Here is an 18182-nt window from a genome sequence, read left to right on the forward strand (position 1 = left end):
GCCAAGACCTGGCCGTACTCGATCGATGACGGGAAGTTAAGGCGCTTCATCTGGAGCGAGGATAGTCGGGAATCTCAAAAAAACAGGTAAACAAAATCACTGTCCGTGCATGAAAATACACAATACAAAAATAATACACACGTACATAAAAATGCATGATCCTAAAGATATATTGTGGCATCCATGTGAGGTTATTTATAAACAGGTAAATGTTGCTGTGCACATGCAGTGGCCTGCGCTTAAATGACCCTCGCGACGGGGCAGCACGGACCCCGCCGTCATGACAGAACAAACCCCAAAATACACCTCGTATATCTGTTTATCATCCCACGAGCTCTTTATTTATCAATATATCAACAGCAAAACCACAACTAAGGGACAAAATGTGACAAAAGCCCTTTAATCGTACCATTAGCGATTCAATTTCGGTCCCCATTTGTAGTTAGCCAGGTCAGATGCAGGGTTTAGCCGTTCTCAGGCAATTGTGTTTGTTTTGTTTATACCAAATTGATCGCTGTAACGTGCTTAATGGTTACTGGATCATTGTCTTTCTTCATTGGCCAAGTATGTATTTAAGCAATGTTTTTATTTAATATAAGAGGGCTTGTTTGGATTCTCTTGTTGATACCATAGCAGCTGTAGCGTGCTAAACAGCTCTGTTACCTGAACATGATCCATTGTTAAGCAAAGAACAAATGAGTGTTGGATCATATGATATTAAAAAAAGAAAAAGAAAATATATATATTATATTACATAAGTGAATATGTCTTCCAGTTCAGACATCAATGCTTAGTTTATACAGAACCATTACGTGGCTGTTAGCCAAAGCTAACAAAAGCCGTTCGATGTCATTTTGCTGTAGCGCGATGTATTTATTTGTTGTTGTCGTCGTAAATAAGTAAATAATGGACTATTAGTAAAACCGAAGAATGCATGTGGCTAAAATCATTATCAATTTTACCTTAGTGGTGCCTCAACACCAAGCCGTTTCTATTAGGATTACAAATAGCTGGAATACTTGAAATGTTTTAATAAACTATGCTTGTGCACAACAGCCTTTTTATATACGAAAATCACCTTATGAAAACAGATGACTTGCTATGAGATATTGTTTAAAATATAACACATTACACTTTGCCTGTATGAAAGACCCCATTAAATCACACTGTGATTTGAACAAAATTACATAATACTGGGTCTTTATTTCCTTTTTAAATAGAAAATAATGTCAACACAGACTTAATGGGATAGTTCACCCCAAAATGAATATTATGTCATCATTTACCCTCATGTCGTTCCAAACATGTATGACCTTCTTCAGTGAAGCACAAAAGAAGATATTTTGCAGAATGTTGGCAACCAAACTGTTTTGGTGACCATTGACTTCCATTATTTATATGTTCCACAGAAGACAGAAAGTCATACAGTTTGGAACAACATGAGGGTGAGTAAATGATGACAGAATTGTAATTTTTGATTAACTATCTCTTTAATGCAATTCTTATTACACACTTTTTTTAGACATTTTATTTGTGTTCTAGGATTGAGTCCACTGACCCGGCATGGGGGACATGAAAACCCCCGATTTCGATGACCTATTGGCAGCATTTGACATTCCTGACATTGATGCCAAAGAGGCTATCCAGTCAGCACCGGATGAGGTGGAGGGTCATCAAGGAGCAGGCGGAGGATCACTCATAAAGTCTGGGGATGCTTCAGTAGGTGGAAGTTCAGCCATAAGATCACCCAGCCCATCCTCGGATTCTCAGAGTGACCCTTCTATTGTTAGCGTGATTGTGAAGAACCGTGTTCGCCCTGAGCCCTTTGATGGTGGTGACAATTCTGTACCAGACCCACTCAACCATAATGGTTTTGTGTCATCCGGTGGGTCAGTGCAAATGTCGCAAACCCGTTGCCAGTCGAATGGGGAACAGTGGCCCATATGCAGCTCAAAGACGATTCCAGAGGCCGCAGGGTCTGTCCTTGGATCTTCCGGCAGTTCCAAACAGGGCAGCAACATCTTCAATAAGTTGAAGCCCTTAATGGCACAAGGTGCTGGAGACTCTGTTGGAAGGGCCCGGAAAATGCAGCTTCTGCAACAGCAGCATATGCAGCAGGAGATGAACACAGAAGGTGCAGACAAGGCAAAAGCCCCTGCAATTCCTAGTGGGGCAAGTGGAGCTGCATCTCCTTTCTTTCCCCCACCTAAACCACTTCTTTCCACTCCCTCCACAGCTTCATCCTCCTCACCATCATCATCCTCTCCCTCAGTTGGTTCCAGAGTTTCTGGGGCTGTGGCATCGTCTCCCCTCGCTACATCTCTAACAGAGCCGTTTAACGGAACACCACGTCTTAGTTCGTCTGCATTCAGACGCGTAGATTCGGATGAAGAGGACTCAGATCCTGATTCTGGAGGATCTCTAGTCATCCACGAGAGTCCGGACTCGCCCACCCCTCCGAAACTGTCACGCAGGCTGAGGTCACCTCCAGAAAATTCGCAGTCTCCTTCTCTCCCTCCCTCGACGTCCATATCACCTAGCGCTTACCCCAAACCAGGTGACATCCCCTTGGCTTCACCTGCTTCACCACGAGCTCAACAGAACTGGCTTTCCACACCAGTCCAAACAGGAACTGGAAAGAGTTTACCCCAAGAGGAGCGAAACCCAGAGCATGTGATTGAAGAACGAGACTCACCAGAGAGCCCTGAGCCTGAGATGCCCAAGTCCTCCATGCCAACGTCTGCAGTTACCAAAAGATCATGCAGCCCAGCAGTGGCATCTTCATCACCATCTGCTGCCCTTCGAGAACCCAAGGAAGAAGAAGAGGAGATGGAAGTAGACAAAGGGTCTACAGAGAATGGAAAAGATGTGGCTAATGTGGATGGTAAGGACAGTGGGAAAAGGGATGGAGAGAAGTTGGAGGTAGATACTGCGCAGTCACTCCCAGCGGAAACTGGCTCATCACCAAGCACTGGTGGCAAAGCTGTAGCTGGCAGTAATGTTCCCTCCAGACCACTTAAAGTCCGCATAAAGACCATTAAGACATCTACAGGAGGCATCACCCGCACAGTTACCCGAGTAGCCGGTAAGGGAGGTGCTGCCAATGCAGGCAAAGATGGAAGTAAATCCCAAACGGGAAATCGAGCCAGCACTGCGAAAGGCGCCAGAAAAAATGACACCACTGCTGGTCAAGTGGTAAAAAGCTCAACCTTACCAGTATCCACTCTAGAAGCCAGTAGTGCCATGTTAGCAGCTGCCAGCAAGGTCCAAAACAAAATGACAGTGCAATCTGATAAAATGAAAGTTTCTGCCACAGCAGTGAGCATCACGAAAGCCACGACTTTACCAGTCGCTCCAGCTGTCGGTGGAATAAGCGTGCGCCCTACAGTCGCAAAAACCGCCAATGGAGGTACCGTGCCATGTAAACCAGCATCTATCGTCAACAGCACTGGTGCTGTTATTTCCCGTAGCCAGTCCAGCCTGGTTGAGGCTTTCAACAAGATCCTGAATAGCAAGAACCTGCTGCCCAGCTACCGCCCGGACCTCTCGACCCCCCCACCCCCTGAATGGGGTCTTCCTTTGCCTGCTGCTGGCTACCGATGCTTGGAGTGCGGAGATTCTTTCGCTTTGGAGCGCAGCCTGGCACGACACTACGACCGGCGCTCTTTGAGAATAGAAGTGACATGTAATCACTGCGCGAAGCGGCTGGCTTTCTTCAATAAGTGCAGTCTGCTGCTACATGCTCGGGAGCACAAGGAACGAGGCCTGGTCATGCAGTGCTCACATTTGGTTATGAGACCAGTTACAGTGGAGCAGATGATTGGCCAGCAAGACACTACTCCCATTGGTAAGTTCTGAAAAATACTGTAATTTTTGTCAAGATTTGAATAGGACTTGTTCAGCTTAATTTTGAACGATAAATGTTCTCGTTCCTTTAGGTATGCTCTCTCCATCGCTGTCCTCTCCACCTCTGTCATCCTCCGCCACCCCAACAGGGGCGACCCCTCTACCGTCCACTTCCAGTCCATTGAAGGATTCCCCCTCTCCAGGCACGGCTTCAACCCAGCCCAGCCCTGCCCGTCGCGGACCCCAGAGTCCCCAAGCCCTGATGCCGCTGCCCTGCAAGAAAGGCGAGGCCTTGCAATATCACAACTTCAAGTGTCCTGAATGCCAAGCCCAGTTTTCAAACAAAGCTGAATTAGTGACCCATTTCCAGCAAATCAGAGCTACTCCTAACTCGGTAAGTTGCAAAATTGTAAACATGTTGTAAACACAATGATCTTCTTTCTGACGGGTATGAAAAAATCTGTTTGTTTTTTTACATGCTCTACTAGCATTTCTACTTCACCACAAAATTATACTTTCATTTAAATTGTGCAACATATTTTGGTATCTGTCAGAAATACATTTTATATATTATATTATTTAAAATAATATAGAAAATGTGTGTGTGTGTGTGTATATATATATATATATATATATATATATATATATATATATATATATATATATATATATATATATATATATATATATTAGGGCTGTCAAACGATTAATCGCATCCAAAATAAAAGTTTGTTTTTACATAATACTTGTGTGTGTACGGTGTATAATTATTTTCTATATATAAATACACACACATGCATGTATATATTTAAGAAATATTTGCATGTATATACTGTGTATATATATTTATATTATATATAATATATATTATATATAAATATTTTATATATAAATAACACATTTTCTTAAATATATATATGCATGTGTGTGTATTTATATATAGAAAATAATTATACTCCGTACACAGACATAAATTATGTAAACACAAACTTTTATTTTGGATGCGATTAATCGCGATTAATCGTTTGACAGCCCTAATATATATATAATATATATATATATATATATATAAATTAGTGCTGTCAATCAATTAAAAAAAACTGTATTTTTCTGTAATCTCACCTAACATTAATGTTTTTTTAATATATGTTATGCTGTAATACTTTCATATTGAATCTCCAAAATAACCTAAAAAGGACAATATATTTAGAATAATATAATAATAAGGATCATTGACACATTTTTGCATTCAGTCAGACTGTAAATTGTTGCATAAGAAATGCTATGCATTTAATGTTTACTTTTGATGAAATGTGAATTACATAAGAATGTAAGTTATAAGTTGTATGAACTAGATAAAATTACTAACTCCTTTATATTTCCCTTGCTGTCTCTTTTTTATTTCAGACTTGTATGCTTTGCTCTCCCCCCATGATGCTGCCTAACTGGTGCAGTGTGTCGGCCCATCAGCGGATCCATAAGCACCGCGCACCCCATGTGTGTCCAGAGTGTGGTGGCACTGCCCGCCAGGCCACGTTTCAAACCCATCTGGAAGAGTCCTGCCTGCACTTTGCCAGGCGCATCGGCTACAGGTTCCTGGCTTTCAGTTTCCTATCAGTGTTTTGTAAGATTGCAGGCAGTTTCCTTGTGAGATTTCCTGCAAAGAAATAAAAAGAAGTTACCTACTTATACTTCCACATGCTCAAATCTACTTCCTTTATTCCAGGTGCTCCAGTTGTCAAGTTGTGTTTGGAGGTTTGAATTCTATCAAGTCCCACATTCAGACAGCTCACTGTGAGGTGTTTCATAAGTGCCCCAATTGCCCGATGGCCTTCAAATCTGCGCAGAGCGCCCAGGGGCACATCACTTCCCAGCATCCCGCCCTCACAGCTGCACAGGCCAAGTAGGTTGAACCATCACCCACCTCATGAATAGTGCCATGGATGTGCAATATTTTGATATTAAAAATAAATTTCTTAAAGATATGAACTCTGATCCTCATTATATTCTTATACTCGTTCTACAGGATGATCTACAAGTGTGTCATGTGTGACACTGTGTTCACCCAGAAACCTTTGCTCTACATGCATTTTGACACTCACCTGGCCAAACAGAAGGTGCATGTGTTCAAATGCCCAGACTGCACTAAACTTTATGCCCAGAAAGGCTCCATGATGGAACACATCAAGGTAGTTATCTTAACAATAATAATTCAAATATTAATAATAAGCTTATGATCTAGTTTATTATTAAAAAAGCCATTTAAGTATATTAATTGATTTAGTTTTAAATTAATGAATTGTCATTTTGCCTTTTGTGTTACCCATTCTTTTCACTTCCCCTAAAGTATGTGGTGTCAGCAAAGGCATACAGTAAAACTCTTGGTTTGGCTTTTACTGGGTGATATCCGTCTATCACCTTGTCTAAAGCTCATACCAAGTACAAAAGCCACCTCAATGTGAATTGTCTTATTTTCCTGTCGGTCTCACTCATGCTTTTGACCAGAGCTGCCTTTCATTATTTCCCCTTAGACGGCTCATAGAGGCCTGTCCGTCAAAGCAGAGACTCCGCCCACCACCTCATCTCCTGTCTCAGCTCCTGCCAACAACACCACTAAACCCAAACCAGCTGAAAACAATTCAGATGAGTTGAGCCAGGGACAGGGAGAGGGAGAGGAGGAAGAGGAGGGGGAAGAAGAGGAGGGAGAGCAGGAAGGGGAGGAGAGAGAAGAGGAAGAAGAGGAGGAGAATGAGGAGGAAGATCAGCCGAGCTCTCCAGAGAGCGGGAATATGGAGTGGAGGTGCAGGGAGTGCAAGAAACGCTTTCCTGAGAGAGAGGATTACATCGACCACATGAAGAACGACCACGACACGGTTGGTACTCTGGAAAACATACAATCACAGCAAGAAGTAATCACAAGAAAACGCAAGCACAGAAGTTATTATATATTTTAGCTAAGAGATATATTCTGTAATAAATAAGTGATTCTAATATATATTTCTGTGCACGCATTTGTAATTGATGCAAAAATATAATTGATGGCATTTAAAATAGCTTATTTATTTTCATCAATTTAATTTAAATTTACAAAGAAAATTCTAAATGTCATTATTTTCCCCAGTAGTTTTTAATTTACTTTTCTACAAAAATGCGCACATAAAAGTTTGGGTCAGTAAGATTTTTTATGTTTTTGAAGTCTCTCGTGCTCACCAAAGCTGCAAATATAGTAAAAACATCAATATTTTTACATATTTGTACAATTAAAAATAATTGTTTTCTATTTCAATATTTTTTTTAATTATTTTTTCCTGTGATGCACAGCTGAATTTTCAGCATCATTACTCCAGTCTTCAGTGTCACATGATCCTACAGAAATCATTCTAATATGCTGACTGCGGAGGATTCTTTGTGAATAGAAAGTTCATAAGCATTTATTTGAAGGCATATAAAACAGCATTTATTTGAAATTTACTGTCCATTTTGATCAAATTAATGCGTCCTTGCTGAATAAAAGTATACATTTATTTAAAAAATCTTGCTGACCCCAAACATATTTTCAATATTGACTATTTAAACTTTACAATCCATCTTTGACCTATAAATATATATATATATATATATACAATGTGTTTACTTTAAATAAAAAAGGCAATTCTTCAAATTTGTTTTATGCCTGCCATGTTTTAATTTCGTCCTCTAGTTAATGAAGAAGTTCCCCTGCAGATTGTGTGAGCGTTCGTTCAGTTCAGCCAACAGCCTTCGTCGTCATGTCAGAATAATACATGAGGGCGTCAAGAGAGTCTTCCATTGCCCGTGAGTCAAATATTTATCAACCACCAATTTATTTGAATCTTTCTTTTCCTTCCTAAAATGATTCTTTATTATTATGTTGTTCTCTTCAGGCACTGCTCAGAGGGCAAGCGTACATTCAGTAGTCGTCTGATTTTGGAGAAGCACATTCGGGTCAGACATGGCATTAGAGCGCGACAGACAACAGACAGACAGGTCAGTTTGGACACTCTTTAGAGTTTATTATATTTAATTATCCACACATTCATTTTAATTTCCTCTCTCAGAACGCTCCAAACACCAGAAAGCGTTCACTTCCAGGTGACGGTGCGGGCAGTTCATCTGAGCTTGACAATGAGGGCGGAGCTCCAGCTGGAGGGGGCGGCACCGATACGGACGACGTCGCGGGAGAGGACGCCTCGGGTCCAGCGAAGAGAACTCGAGCGTCTGAAAACCGACCGCTCGAGCAGGAGGAAGACGACGGCACGTTCCGTTGCACGCCCTGCGGCTTCACCACCCAGGATTGGGAAGAGTTCCAGCGCCACATTCCCGTCCACTGTGATGCGGAGAACGCGTCTCAGCAGTGCCTGCAATGCGGAGCCTGTTTCGCCTCGGCCGGCTCTCTCAGCCGACACAAATTCATCACGCACCGCTTGCGCCAAGGTCAGCAGGACAGTCGTGGTGGAAACACATCGCCTGGCGCGTCTCCGCAGGACGGTTCGCCGTCCTCGCCTAAAGCGGGCGAGGAGGGGGAGGGAGGGGTGAGCTGCAGGGTGTGCGGCCGGCGCTTCGACAAAACCTCGGACCTTAACACACACTTCCGCACGCATGGCATGGCCTTCATCACGGCACACAGGACCGACAAGCCCTTGTAGAATAAGTCAAACGGAAAAAGAAAAGAAAGGAAAAGCCATTTCAAAACAGGACACGGTTTTGAACCAGCCAATAAGACGAGTTTAAAAATAATGCATATAATTTGGAAAATTTAACCTGTCGTTATGATTGTAATGTGATCTGTCTTCCGAAATACAAAGATAAAAAGTTATTTCCCCCTTTCCTCCAATCGCTCCCTGTTTGTTACATCCTCAGCCTTTTACATTATAAATTTACACAAGGTCAAATTGCATCTCAGACAGGCTTTGTATCGCTCGAAAACTACTTTACGTTTCGAGCAGTTCGCCGTCTGCTGGGTTTTGCTGAGCTGAGCGTCAATCCACAAAAGCATTAAAGCAAAAAGGGTGCTAGTGAAGGTTTTTTTTTAACAAATAAAGGAAAACACTGACTTTAAAATGTAATGATATTGTACAGACATTGTAGTACTGATATTTATTTATATTGAAGCATTCATCAGTCTTTTGATAATCATTGAGAACTTAAAATAAGTGAGTGGAAAAAGTTTCATTTGTGCAAGAAGAACACGTATATGAGGTCAAAGATGAATTGTAAAGTTTAAATAGTCAAAAAAAGGTCAATATAAGTAAACATGCAAACATTTCAGCCACAGATACACTTGAGCACATTTTACATGTGTATAAATGCAGTACATCAGTTTGATATGGGTGTTACATTTGAAAATGTGAATAAGTTCAGTCTGTATTTTTCTCTTTTTTTTTTTTTTTTCTTTTTTTTTTAGCTGAAAGGTGATATTGAAATGCTACTAGTGACATTTTGTGTTCGGGACCTGATGTAATTTTTACGACTTCATCTGATTGAAAAAAATCGACACTGAGTTTGAAGGATTGCTTGTGTGTTTTATGGCAAATTATGTACAAATATGAATGTTGTTTGTGTATTTTTTTTCTTTGATAAGAGTCTTTTCTATCAGAAAGTTCTGTGCTTGTCGAAAACCACATTTCTTAAAAATAATATTGTGATCGTGTGAATCATCTGTGTGAGTGTGACTTTCTCCAGTAATAGATGTATACATCCCATACATAGACAGTCTATAGACAGCCATCTTATTCTGTGATGACCTGCCTGTTTCACTGCCGTACATCTGTGTCAGTTCTATTTCTAAATAAAACAGTAAATTGGTACGGTACAGATGATGGTGTCCTTAATGATTTATGTCCCTGTGCATGCTGGGAAACACTAATAATAGTAAAATGCACAGAGTTTAAGATCAACATTAGCAAAATCTTTGAATGCAATGCAATTAATGATGAAAATACATATAAAATAAATAATTTTTGTAGGTAGAAAATGAATAGATAGCACTTTACTATAAGGTCTCGATTTTGAATGCATTAATCATTGTTCATGTTAGTTCACAGTGCATTATTGTTAGATTATTGTTAAAAATGATTCATCTTAACATTAACAAACAAACATTTTTTTTATTGTAAACTTTACCGCTTTAGAACTTTTATTAGAACTGGAGTATATTTCGATTTTTGCCAACAAAAGAAAATATAAAGTACTCTTTACTGAACCACAATTCAGCATTGAATAGATGTTGTGCTGTGCTGCACTGCGACATCAGCGAGCCTTCAGGGTTTACAACGCCATTGTTGATATATTTGATTATAAACCTACAAAAAAATCCAAAATTACTAGACAAGATGCTGAAGACCACAATAAGGTCATGTAGTTCATAAAACTTTGCCTGACAATTACTGTTTTTTACATATAAATAGTAAAAATTAGATTCCATCACGCGTTTGACCGATTCTTTTCACTTTATCTTATATCCGCTGAGGTTATGGAAAAGATCCTTTCCTTGCCGTTTTCTTTAATGGTGTCAAACTTGGACTGCACACCCTCTAACTCCAGAGTTTGCTGGTCCTTCGCTGTCAGGACTGCGGGATCCATTGGCTCTGAGTCTGGATGATGTACTCCAATCAGCAGCTCATAAAGTAATGAACCCAGAAGAGCACCAACACATGTTACAACCAACGGTACCCACCACCATCCATGCCCGGCCCTGACAACAAATAGTCTCATGTTAGTGTCCAAAAGTGTGTTTTTTTTATTATCTGTAAATATATATACACACCACTGTTCAAAAGTTTGGGGACTATAAGATTGTTTTATAAAAGGAGCTATTGCTTTTATCCAGCAAAAATGTATTAAATTGATCAAAAGTGACAGTAAAGACATTTATAATATTATAAAAGATTTCTATTTCTATTTTCAAAGTCCTGTCATGAAACTCTAGATGGCAGAGACTGATAGGTCCTTAACTCAATTGGCTTGCAATCACATAGTACTCTTTAGAGAACGGCTGATTGGTTCCTTGCGAATGGCAGCCAACTTTCGAATACTTGGTCAGCGTTTTCTGTAGCAGTGCCGCATGCTTTCAGAAACCCTCCACCTTCCCCAGCTCCACCTGTATAGATCTGCTACAGGTAATTAAAGTATGCTATATTGTACAGCAGCAACATGTCTTTATGTATTAGCAAGTCAATACCTTATCATAGTGCTGGTCTTTTGAACTTTCTATTTATCAAAGAATCCTGAAAACAATGTATCACGGTTTCCACAAAAATATTAAACTGCACAACTGTTTTCAACATTGATAATAATAAGAAATGTTTCTTGAGCACCAAATAGGCATATTGGAATAATTTCTGAAGGATCATGTGACACTGAAAACTGAAATAATGGCTGCTGAAAATTTTGATTTGCCATCACAGGAATCATTTACATGTTAAATCATATTAAAAAAGATAAAAGTTATTTTTTATTTCACAATATTACTGTTTTTACAGAGTTTTTGATCAAATAAATGCAGCCTATGTGAGAATAAGAGACTTTCAAAAACATTAACAAAAGTTACCGACACCAAATTTTTCAACAGTGGTGTAAAATACAGTATAAATAACAAACAAAGAAAATATTTGAGTGCATAATTAACTGATCAGAAGCCTTTGACACTGCGTGTATGTTACACTGACCTGAACACCTCGTCTCCCCAGCCTGCAATGTAAGAGAAGAGTCTTGGTCCGATGTCTCGTGCCGGGTTGATGGCATATCCACTGTTAGATCCCATTGAAATGCCGATCACCAGGACAACTGCTCCTACCAGGACAGGCTCCAGACCAGGAGGTGCTGGTGTGTTACGAGGGTCTCCCAATGCAAGAACACATACTAGAAGAGCGGCTGTGCCAATTATCTGCAGGACAAGCATACGTTTTTTAAGAAATCTTTTTAAAGCATTATGAATGACTTAATATGTTCTTATATTGTTATTTTGTAAAGGAAACTAACATGTACAAATTTCTCAAGCAGAGCATATAGGTGTTATTTTGTCATTGACATACAAAATGCAGAAAAGTGGGTTTTCGCAATAATGCCATTGAAGAACCATCTTGGGTTCCCCAAAGAACCTTTCAGTGAGGAGTTCTTAGAAGAACCTTTTTTTAAATTCAGGTTAAAGAACATTTGAAGAATCTAAAAGTTCCATTTTGTGCAATGGAAAGTTCCATGAATGCTAAATGTTCTACATGGAACCATCGATGGCAATATAGAGCCTTTAGGTTGAAGAGTGCACTACACTCCTGGGACTAGAAATCTCAACAATGGTAACACACATACACGACAAGCTTTATAACATTGATAACATTCTGTACGTTTAAGTAACAAAGAACACACTTGCAAACCCGTTTCACTTCAGAGTATTTGGACCCAAACCTGTTCGAACTCATTAAATTGCAAAGCATGCTGGAATACCGTCACCACCACAATAGCTTTTAACAGAAATGGAATTCCATGAACTGAGCTGAACAGTTCGGAGGTCAGTGTGATCCTGGTGCCCTGACTCCTGAGGTCATTTATATACCCAAACTACTTCAAAAGAACAATCGTCCTTTTAAAGGTGTACAGAAATGCATTACTTAGTGTTCTGCTAATATTTACTGGCATTGGAACTTATTACCTCTATTAATGTTAAACCGATCTCAGGATATCAGTAATAATTAGCAGTGGCAGCATCGTGGTCATGTAATTGTGTGTGAATGAAGGATTAGCTAATTACGAAACTCTTACAAATAGTTGTGAATAGCTAAACAAACCTCTTATGAATTCTTGTCTTGCATAGTTTTGAAAAGTTAAATACAAATGTCTAACTAAATCAGTTACAAGGCAAGAAATCTCCATAAGGATGGACCTTGGTGAAATATTGTGGACCTCTACTCTGTCTCCTTTCAAATTTTAATATACAAGTGAAATTTTAATATCATGAAGTTGATATTCTTCAGCCTGTTTGAGGGAAGCACTTTAACTGTCGGTAGCACTTTATTTTACAGTCCTGTTACGCATGAACATACTATGCACTTATTGTAGTAATGACACTAACTGGGTACCCTGAACCTACCTCTAAACCTTAACTTAACCTATGTAGTTACCTTACATTACTCAGTACTTTAGTGGGTACACTGTAAGTACATTGAAAGTCCACATGCTTTAAAATAAAGTGCAACTAGTCCGTCTTTTCTCACAGTGTCTGAAACAGCTCGATCAAGGATCCAGTCGATCAAGGATCTAAGCCCCTCCTTTCTGCAAACCTACTCTGCTCTGATTGGTCAGATGATCCAGTCGGTTTTGATTCCCAAACAGCTATACGTACATTTTATGCTAATCTTCGATAAAGCATAATAGGGGCACTTTAATGTGTCTCATAATTAGTTTTTAATATTTGGTTATGGTGATCTTATGAAAGTCTTGTGTCTTAGTCTCAGCGTTTTATATGCTACTGACCTGGTCTACCACTCCCCCCCATAGACTCAGGTAGTCTGCTGGGTAAGTGGAGAAGATACCAGCTGTGGCAGTGGCACCACTAACTGTCAGATGCCCTCCAGTGAAATCCATTATGGCATCTAAACAAAATACATACCGTATGAATAAGTGCCTTCGTTTGGATGTACTTACTGTACAGTATTTTTATATAGAGATGACATATAGGCCAACATGCACTCACCATAGTACTGAAGAGCAACAGTTGCTGCAGCCAGAAATGCTCCTAAAAGCTGTGACCACACATAGAAAGGAAAACGAGTCCAGGAGAATCTGCCCAGGACACACAGGCTGAGGGAAACAGCTGGATTCAGGTGAGCTCCTTAAACAGATTAGAAATATTTGATTTTACAAGGACATAATTAAAGGAGCTGTATGTAATAAATGTATTTCAATTAATCATAAAATGGCCCTGATATGTCACTAGACATTAAGAAATCATGTTCATTTCAAAAACTTATATCACTGACAACAGTAGTCCGGCCAGGATATTGTCATTTAAAAAGTGAAGTTGCAGCCCTCAACTGATGTTGATGTTGTCATGTTGTGTTTTGGCCTGAAGCGCCACCCTCCACCTATCTACCAATCACGAAGTCAGTAGTGTTTCGGCATCTGGGTTGCCAGCTCTGCTCTAGTTACCACAGCTACGTGTCAGCCTACGTTCCTGCTGGATCCTGCAGCCTATCTGGCAACCTCGAGTCAGGGGGGAGGGGGAGGGGATACACCGCTCTACAGTAATTTGAAAGTGATTGCAGTACCAGTTTTGGCCACAAGCTTACATACGGCTCTTTTAATATACACAGCTGTACTGGAGAGTTTATACCTGAGACCCCTTTTGCAATGTAGATTCCAAATGTGGTGCCCAGCGCAAATCCGAGGTTGATTGACAGGTAGTCGCCCTTAGTGTTTTGAGAGGTCGTCACCTGGGCAACTGAGCCACACCCAAAAAGCTGGAGTGTAGAGACAGTAACATCAAGACATTTTTTTATCTGGTGTGAACGTGTATTCAGACATGATGTCTATAATTAAAAGCTTTATGGCACAATGAGATTGTTGGGCATTATGGTGACTGCAGTTCCTGAGAAGAGGCAAAAGATTATTCAAAGTCTTCAAAGTTTGACCTCTAGAATATTGCTGAAATTCTTTGCACATGCATGTGCTACTGAAGAGGTGTACATTACATCTCTTCAGTAGCACATGCATGTGCAAAGCTTTACCATTTACATAACACTTTACAGTAAGATTTCTTTCATTGGTAAACTGTTAACATGAATTAGCAAGGAAAAACACTTTCCTTGAAATTATTAATCTTGGTTAATATGAATTTCAAAATGTACAAATACATTATTAAAATCAAAAGTTGTATCTGTTAATATTATTTAATGGACCAGACAGTAACATGTGTCGGCCACACGGCCCGATGTGGGCCGGATCTGGGCTGACACTATGTTACTGTCTGGGCCTGAGCTAACATTAGTTAACAAAAAATTATTCATTGATAGTTAATGTTACAGTTTTTTTTTATTCGATAATCGATTTGGTACTATTTTCACAAGATGTAAAAACGCTTAGTACAAAACTCCAATCTGATCACACTTGTAACAGTCATTCTTTCAAAACCTGATCTCAAGCTTTCATTCCAGTTTGACTTATTTTCATTCTACATAATTATTGTTTCAAAACACAAATATATAATGAGAACATTTGGTTTAATCACCGAAACATAACAGTATGATCCTTCAATTTAGTACTTTCAACAATCAGTCCATTCAGCAACAAACAATGCAAGAGCATGTTAAAATCACCTTTACTGCTGAATTAATTACAGTAACGGCTACAGATTAGAAAAACACTTACATTGTAACATTATGTAATTACATTATGTAATTGAAACCATAATGTTTGTAATATTATATATAAATGTGCGTGCACACACTTTGAACACAGTGGTTATCATCTAAGATAAATCGCTTATGTAAAAACATTTAATTACATTTGGTTACCCATATCGGAAATTGCAGATATCTATAGGTTTACCAAATGATTCATTGAACCAGTACATTCAACTGGATTCAATAATGGACAAATGTATTAAACTGAACGAGAAGAGATGCAAATCTAAAGTTTGATATGAAATGCAGTTACTGTGAATGAAACATTTATACGAAACGTATTTTGTGAGAAAAGGATACTTTGTGATTTTGTGGATTGTACTAACACAAATGAAAATATGCTAAAATGTTTGAAAATAGTGCACTTTTGATGAACTGTTGTGATATTAGCACGAGTTTTGAAAATGTACTAGTTGCTTGTGAAAACTGCACCAAAGCAATTAAAATAACTAACAGAGATTAATAAATAATGTAGCAAATGTTATTGTCATTGTCAGTGAATGTTAGTTAATGGAACCTTATTGTAAAGTATTACCAAAGAAAATCTAATTTTAGAATGTACACTGTAATTATTTGTGAAAATTTACTAGCAATCTCTTCATTTCTACACCATTTTTTTAATGGCAAGTAACACATTGATTAAACATGAAATTTTGAAAGACTGAAATAGTATTTTCTTGTAAAATGTCCTCCAATAATCTTTGTTTTATTTAAAAAAAAATGTTTTGCAGGGTTAACGGCACACATTTCCATATTAAAAATACAGAAGATTACAGACTTACTATCAAAACATAGACTCCGAAAAATTCAGCCAGACATTCTCTGATCAAGCTGCTCTTGATTCGGCATCTCCTCAGCAGACGATCCATTATGTTGCCCTCTGTACTTTCTGTGTTTTTTTTCTGTTCGCTCACAAGAAGAGTAAATGCAGGCCGGGAGATTGGGGATTCCACACAGATGATTCTCAGGGCTCCATTGAGAAGGTCCCAGTCAGCGCCTTAGAGAACGCATGGTCTTCTGTTTGGATAATTATCACACCACATAGGTAAACTCAGACTATCTGTTTGTGGTTAGTGTGTTTTATGTGCGCGTCAGGGGAAGGAATTACATGTAGTACATTGCCCTTTTGTAATAAAACGCTGAGTAGTTTATTGTTAACTTTTATCTGTGATGTACTGCTGGCTTATACAAGGCTCAGATATATGCATAAATCATCTACTCTGTTTATTTTGAAAGAAAAGTAAAGGTTCTATTTTTTGCCAATTCATGCAAAATACTTCTCCCTTTCTATAGTCAGAGTGCAATAGGGCAATACAGAAGATGCCTTGTTCTCAGCTGAAGCATTTATGCAGGGTTTTCCCAATTCTGCTCCTGAGGACCAGTGTCCTATAGATTTTAGCTCCAACACCATTGCCTGGAAGTTTCTGAAGTCTGAAGACCTTGATTCGCTGGTTTCAGGTGTTTAATACGGGTTGGGGCTCAAATCTGCAGGACGTTGGTCCTCCAGGAGCAGGTTTGGATAACCCTGCATTTATCCATTAACCAATATCGAACCATTTTTTATGTTGTCTCATAACATAAGCTCATACAACTTTTTTTTTTATCACTTGGTAAATTTGTTCTCAGGCCCCATTTCCTCAGTGTTTTTCTTAATGAACTAGTTTTCTAGTCAATTAAGCAAAGCTACACATCTGACGTGTAAATGTTTGACCCTGATGTCCATGATTGCCTCCAGAATAGTTAATGTGTCCGTGCAGCAGTTCTCAGTGTTCCCATTATATATGTAGTCTTGACAATGGACAAAAAAAAGCTTCTACTTAGCTTCTACTTAAGAGGAGATAATCAAAAGATAACTGAGTATAAAGTCAATCTCCATAAAGCTGATGTCACTCGTGTTTCATCTGTCACGATAAAGATCAAATTGGGTGCAAGGCTAACCAATGCTCACAATTATGGGTGTGATACGCACCATAACCAGTAGTGTGCAGGCTTGGTGTTCATCTGTTTGATTTTTCTCTTCATTGTTAAAGGAGCTGTATGTAAGAAATGTATTTCAATTAATCATAAAATGGCCCTGATATGTCACTAGACATTAAGAAATCATGTTCATTTCAAATACTTATATCACTGACAACAGTAGTCCGGCCAGGATATTGTCATTTAAAAAGTGAAGTTGCAGCCCTCAACTGATGTTGATGTTGTCATGTTGTGTTTTGGCCTGAAGCGCCACCCTCCACCTATCTACCAATCACGAAGTCAGCAGTGTTTCGGCATCTGGGTTGCCAGCTCTGCTCTAGTTACCACAGCTACGTGTCAGCCTACGTTCCTGCTGGATCCTGCAGCCTATCTGGCAACCTCGAGTCAGGGGGAGGGGGAGGGGATACACCGCTCTACAGTAATTTGAAAGTGATTGCAGTACCAGTTTTGGCCACAATCTTACATACGTCAGCATTGCTCTAAATGCCACAGACTGTCAGTTTACTAAAACAGATAGAAAATCTCTAGACTATGTGGTCTATGTGGCAGAACTGGGTGAGCCTGTTGTGAAACAAGACTGCCAGATTCTAAATGAAACACCTTGTGTTGCTAAACATACTACATATACTGGTATACATCATATACTGGAAAGACACTGACTAACAGGAACCTGAAACAGCTGCACAACAATATATATACAGTTTTTTTCCAGATTTGTTTGCTACATTATTTTTAAGTGCATTTTCTACTGACTTATTTTAAAGTCACCCTGTAGTCAATAATTTTATCCCTTAAAACTCACATTTGATCACCAAAATGACATATTTAAATATTTAAAATAGCTTGAAGGTAACTCAACACCCTTGCTGTTCTAAGAATATGCTAATTAGCCCCGCCTCCACTCACTCACACCAGCTCAGAGATCCACTCGTTGACATAATTGGT

At 39.2% G+C, this 18182-nt stretch overlaps 2 protein-coding genes across 8 annotated transcripts; one reads left to right on the top strand and one right to left on the bottom strand.

The window, feature by feature from the left end:
- Window positions 1-9676, top strand: znf687b (zinc finger protein 687b). 7 transcript variants are annotated; one of them, XM_084423431.1, is made up of 11 exons: window positions 15-86; window positions 1410-1445; window positions 1523-3847; window positions 3939-4240; window positions 5254-5438; window positions 5573-5749; window positions 5873-6035; window positions 6378-6719; window positions 7547-7659; window positions 7749-7851; window positions 7923-9676. In XM_084423431.1, exons 3-11 carry the CDS (start codon window positions 1564-1566, stop codon window positions 8508-8510), a joined length of 4257 nt encoding a protein of 1418 aa, XP_084279557.1. In that variant the 5' UTR covers window positions 15-86; window positions 1410-1445; window positions 1523-1563; the 3' UTR covers window positions 8511-9676. The 7 variants fall into 7 exon arrangements, with proteins under 7 accessions (XP_084279554.1, XP_084279557.1, XP_084279553.1 ...); XM_084423427.1 differs by having other exon boundaries at window positions 1543-3847; XM_084423432.1 differs by having other exon boundaries at window positions 25-86; window positions 1413-1445.
- On the bottom strand, window positions 9232-16129 carry aqp10b (aquaporin 10b; the record flags this gene model as incomplete). The annotated part of the gene is made up of 6 exons (XM_084423434.1): window positions 9232-10558; window positions 11532-11749; window positions 13333-13451; window positions 13553-13690; window positions 14192-14318; window positions 16043-16129. The coding sequence occupies 6 exons, from the start codon at window positions 16127-16129 to the stop codon at window positions 10315-10317; spliced, it is 933 nt and encodes a 310-aa protein (XP_084279560.1). The 3' UTR covers window positions 9232-10314.
- Between the last annotated feature and the right edge of the window lie 2053 nt (window positions 16130-18182).

This window comes from Rutilus rutilus (assembly GCF_951802725.1).
Source record: "Rutilus rutilus genome assembly, chromosome: 11".
Taxonomy (NCBI): Eukaryota; Metazoa; Chordata; class Actinopteri; order Cypriniformes; family Leuciscidae; genus Rutilus; species Rutilus rutilus.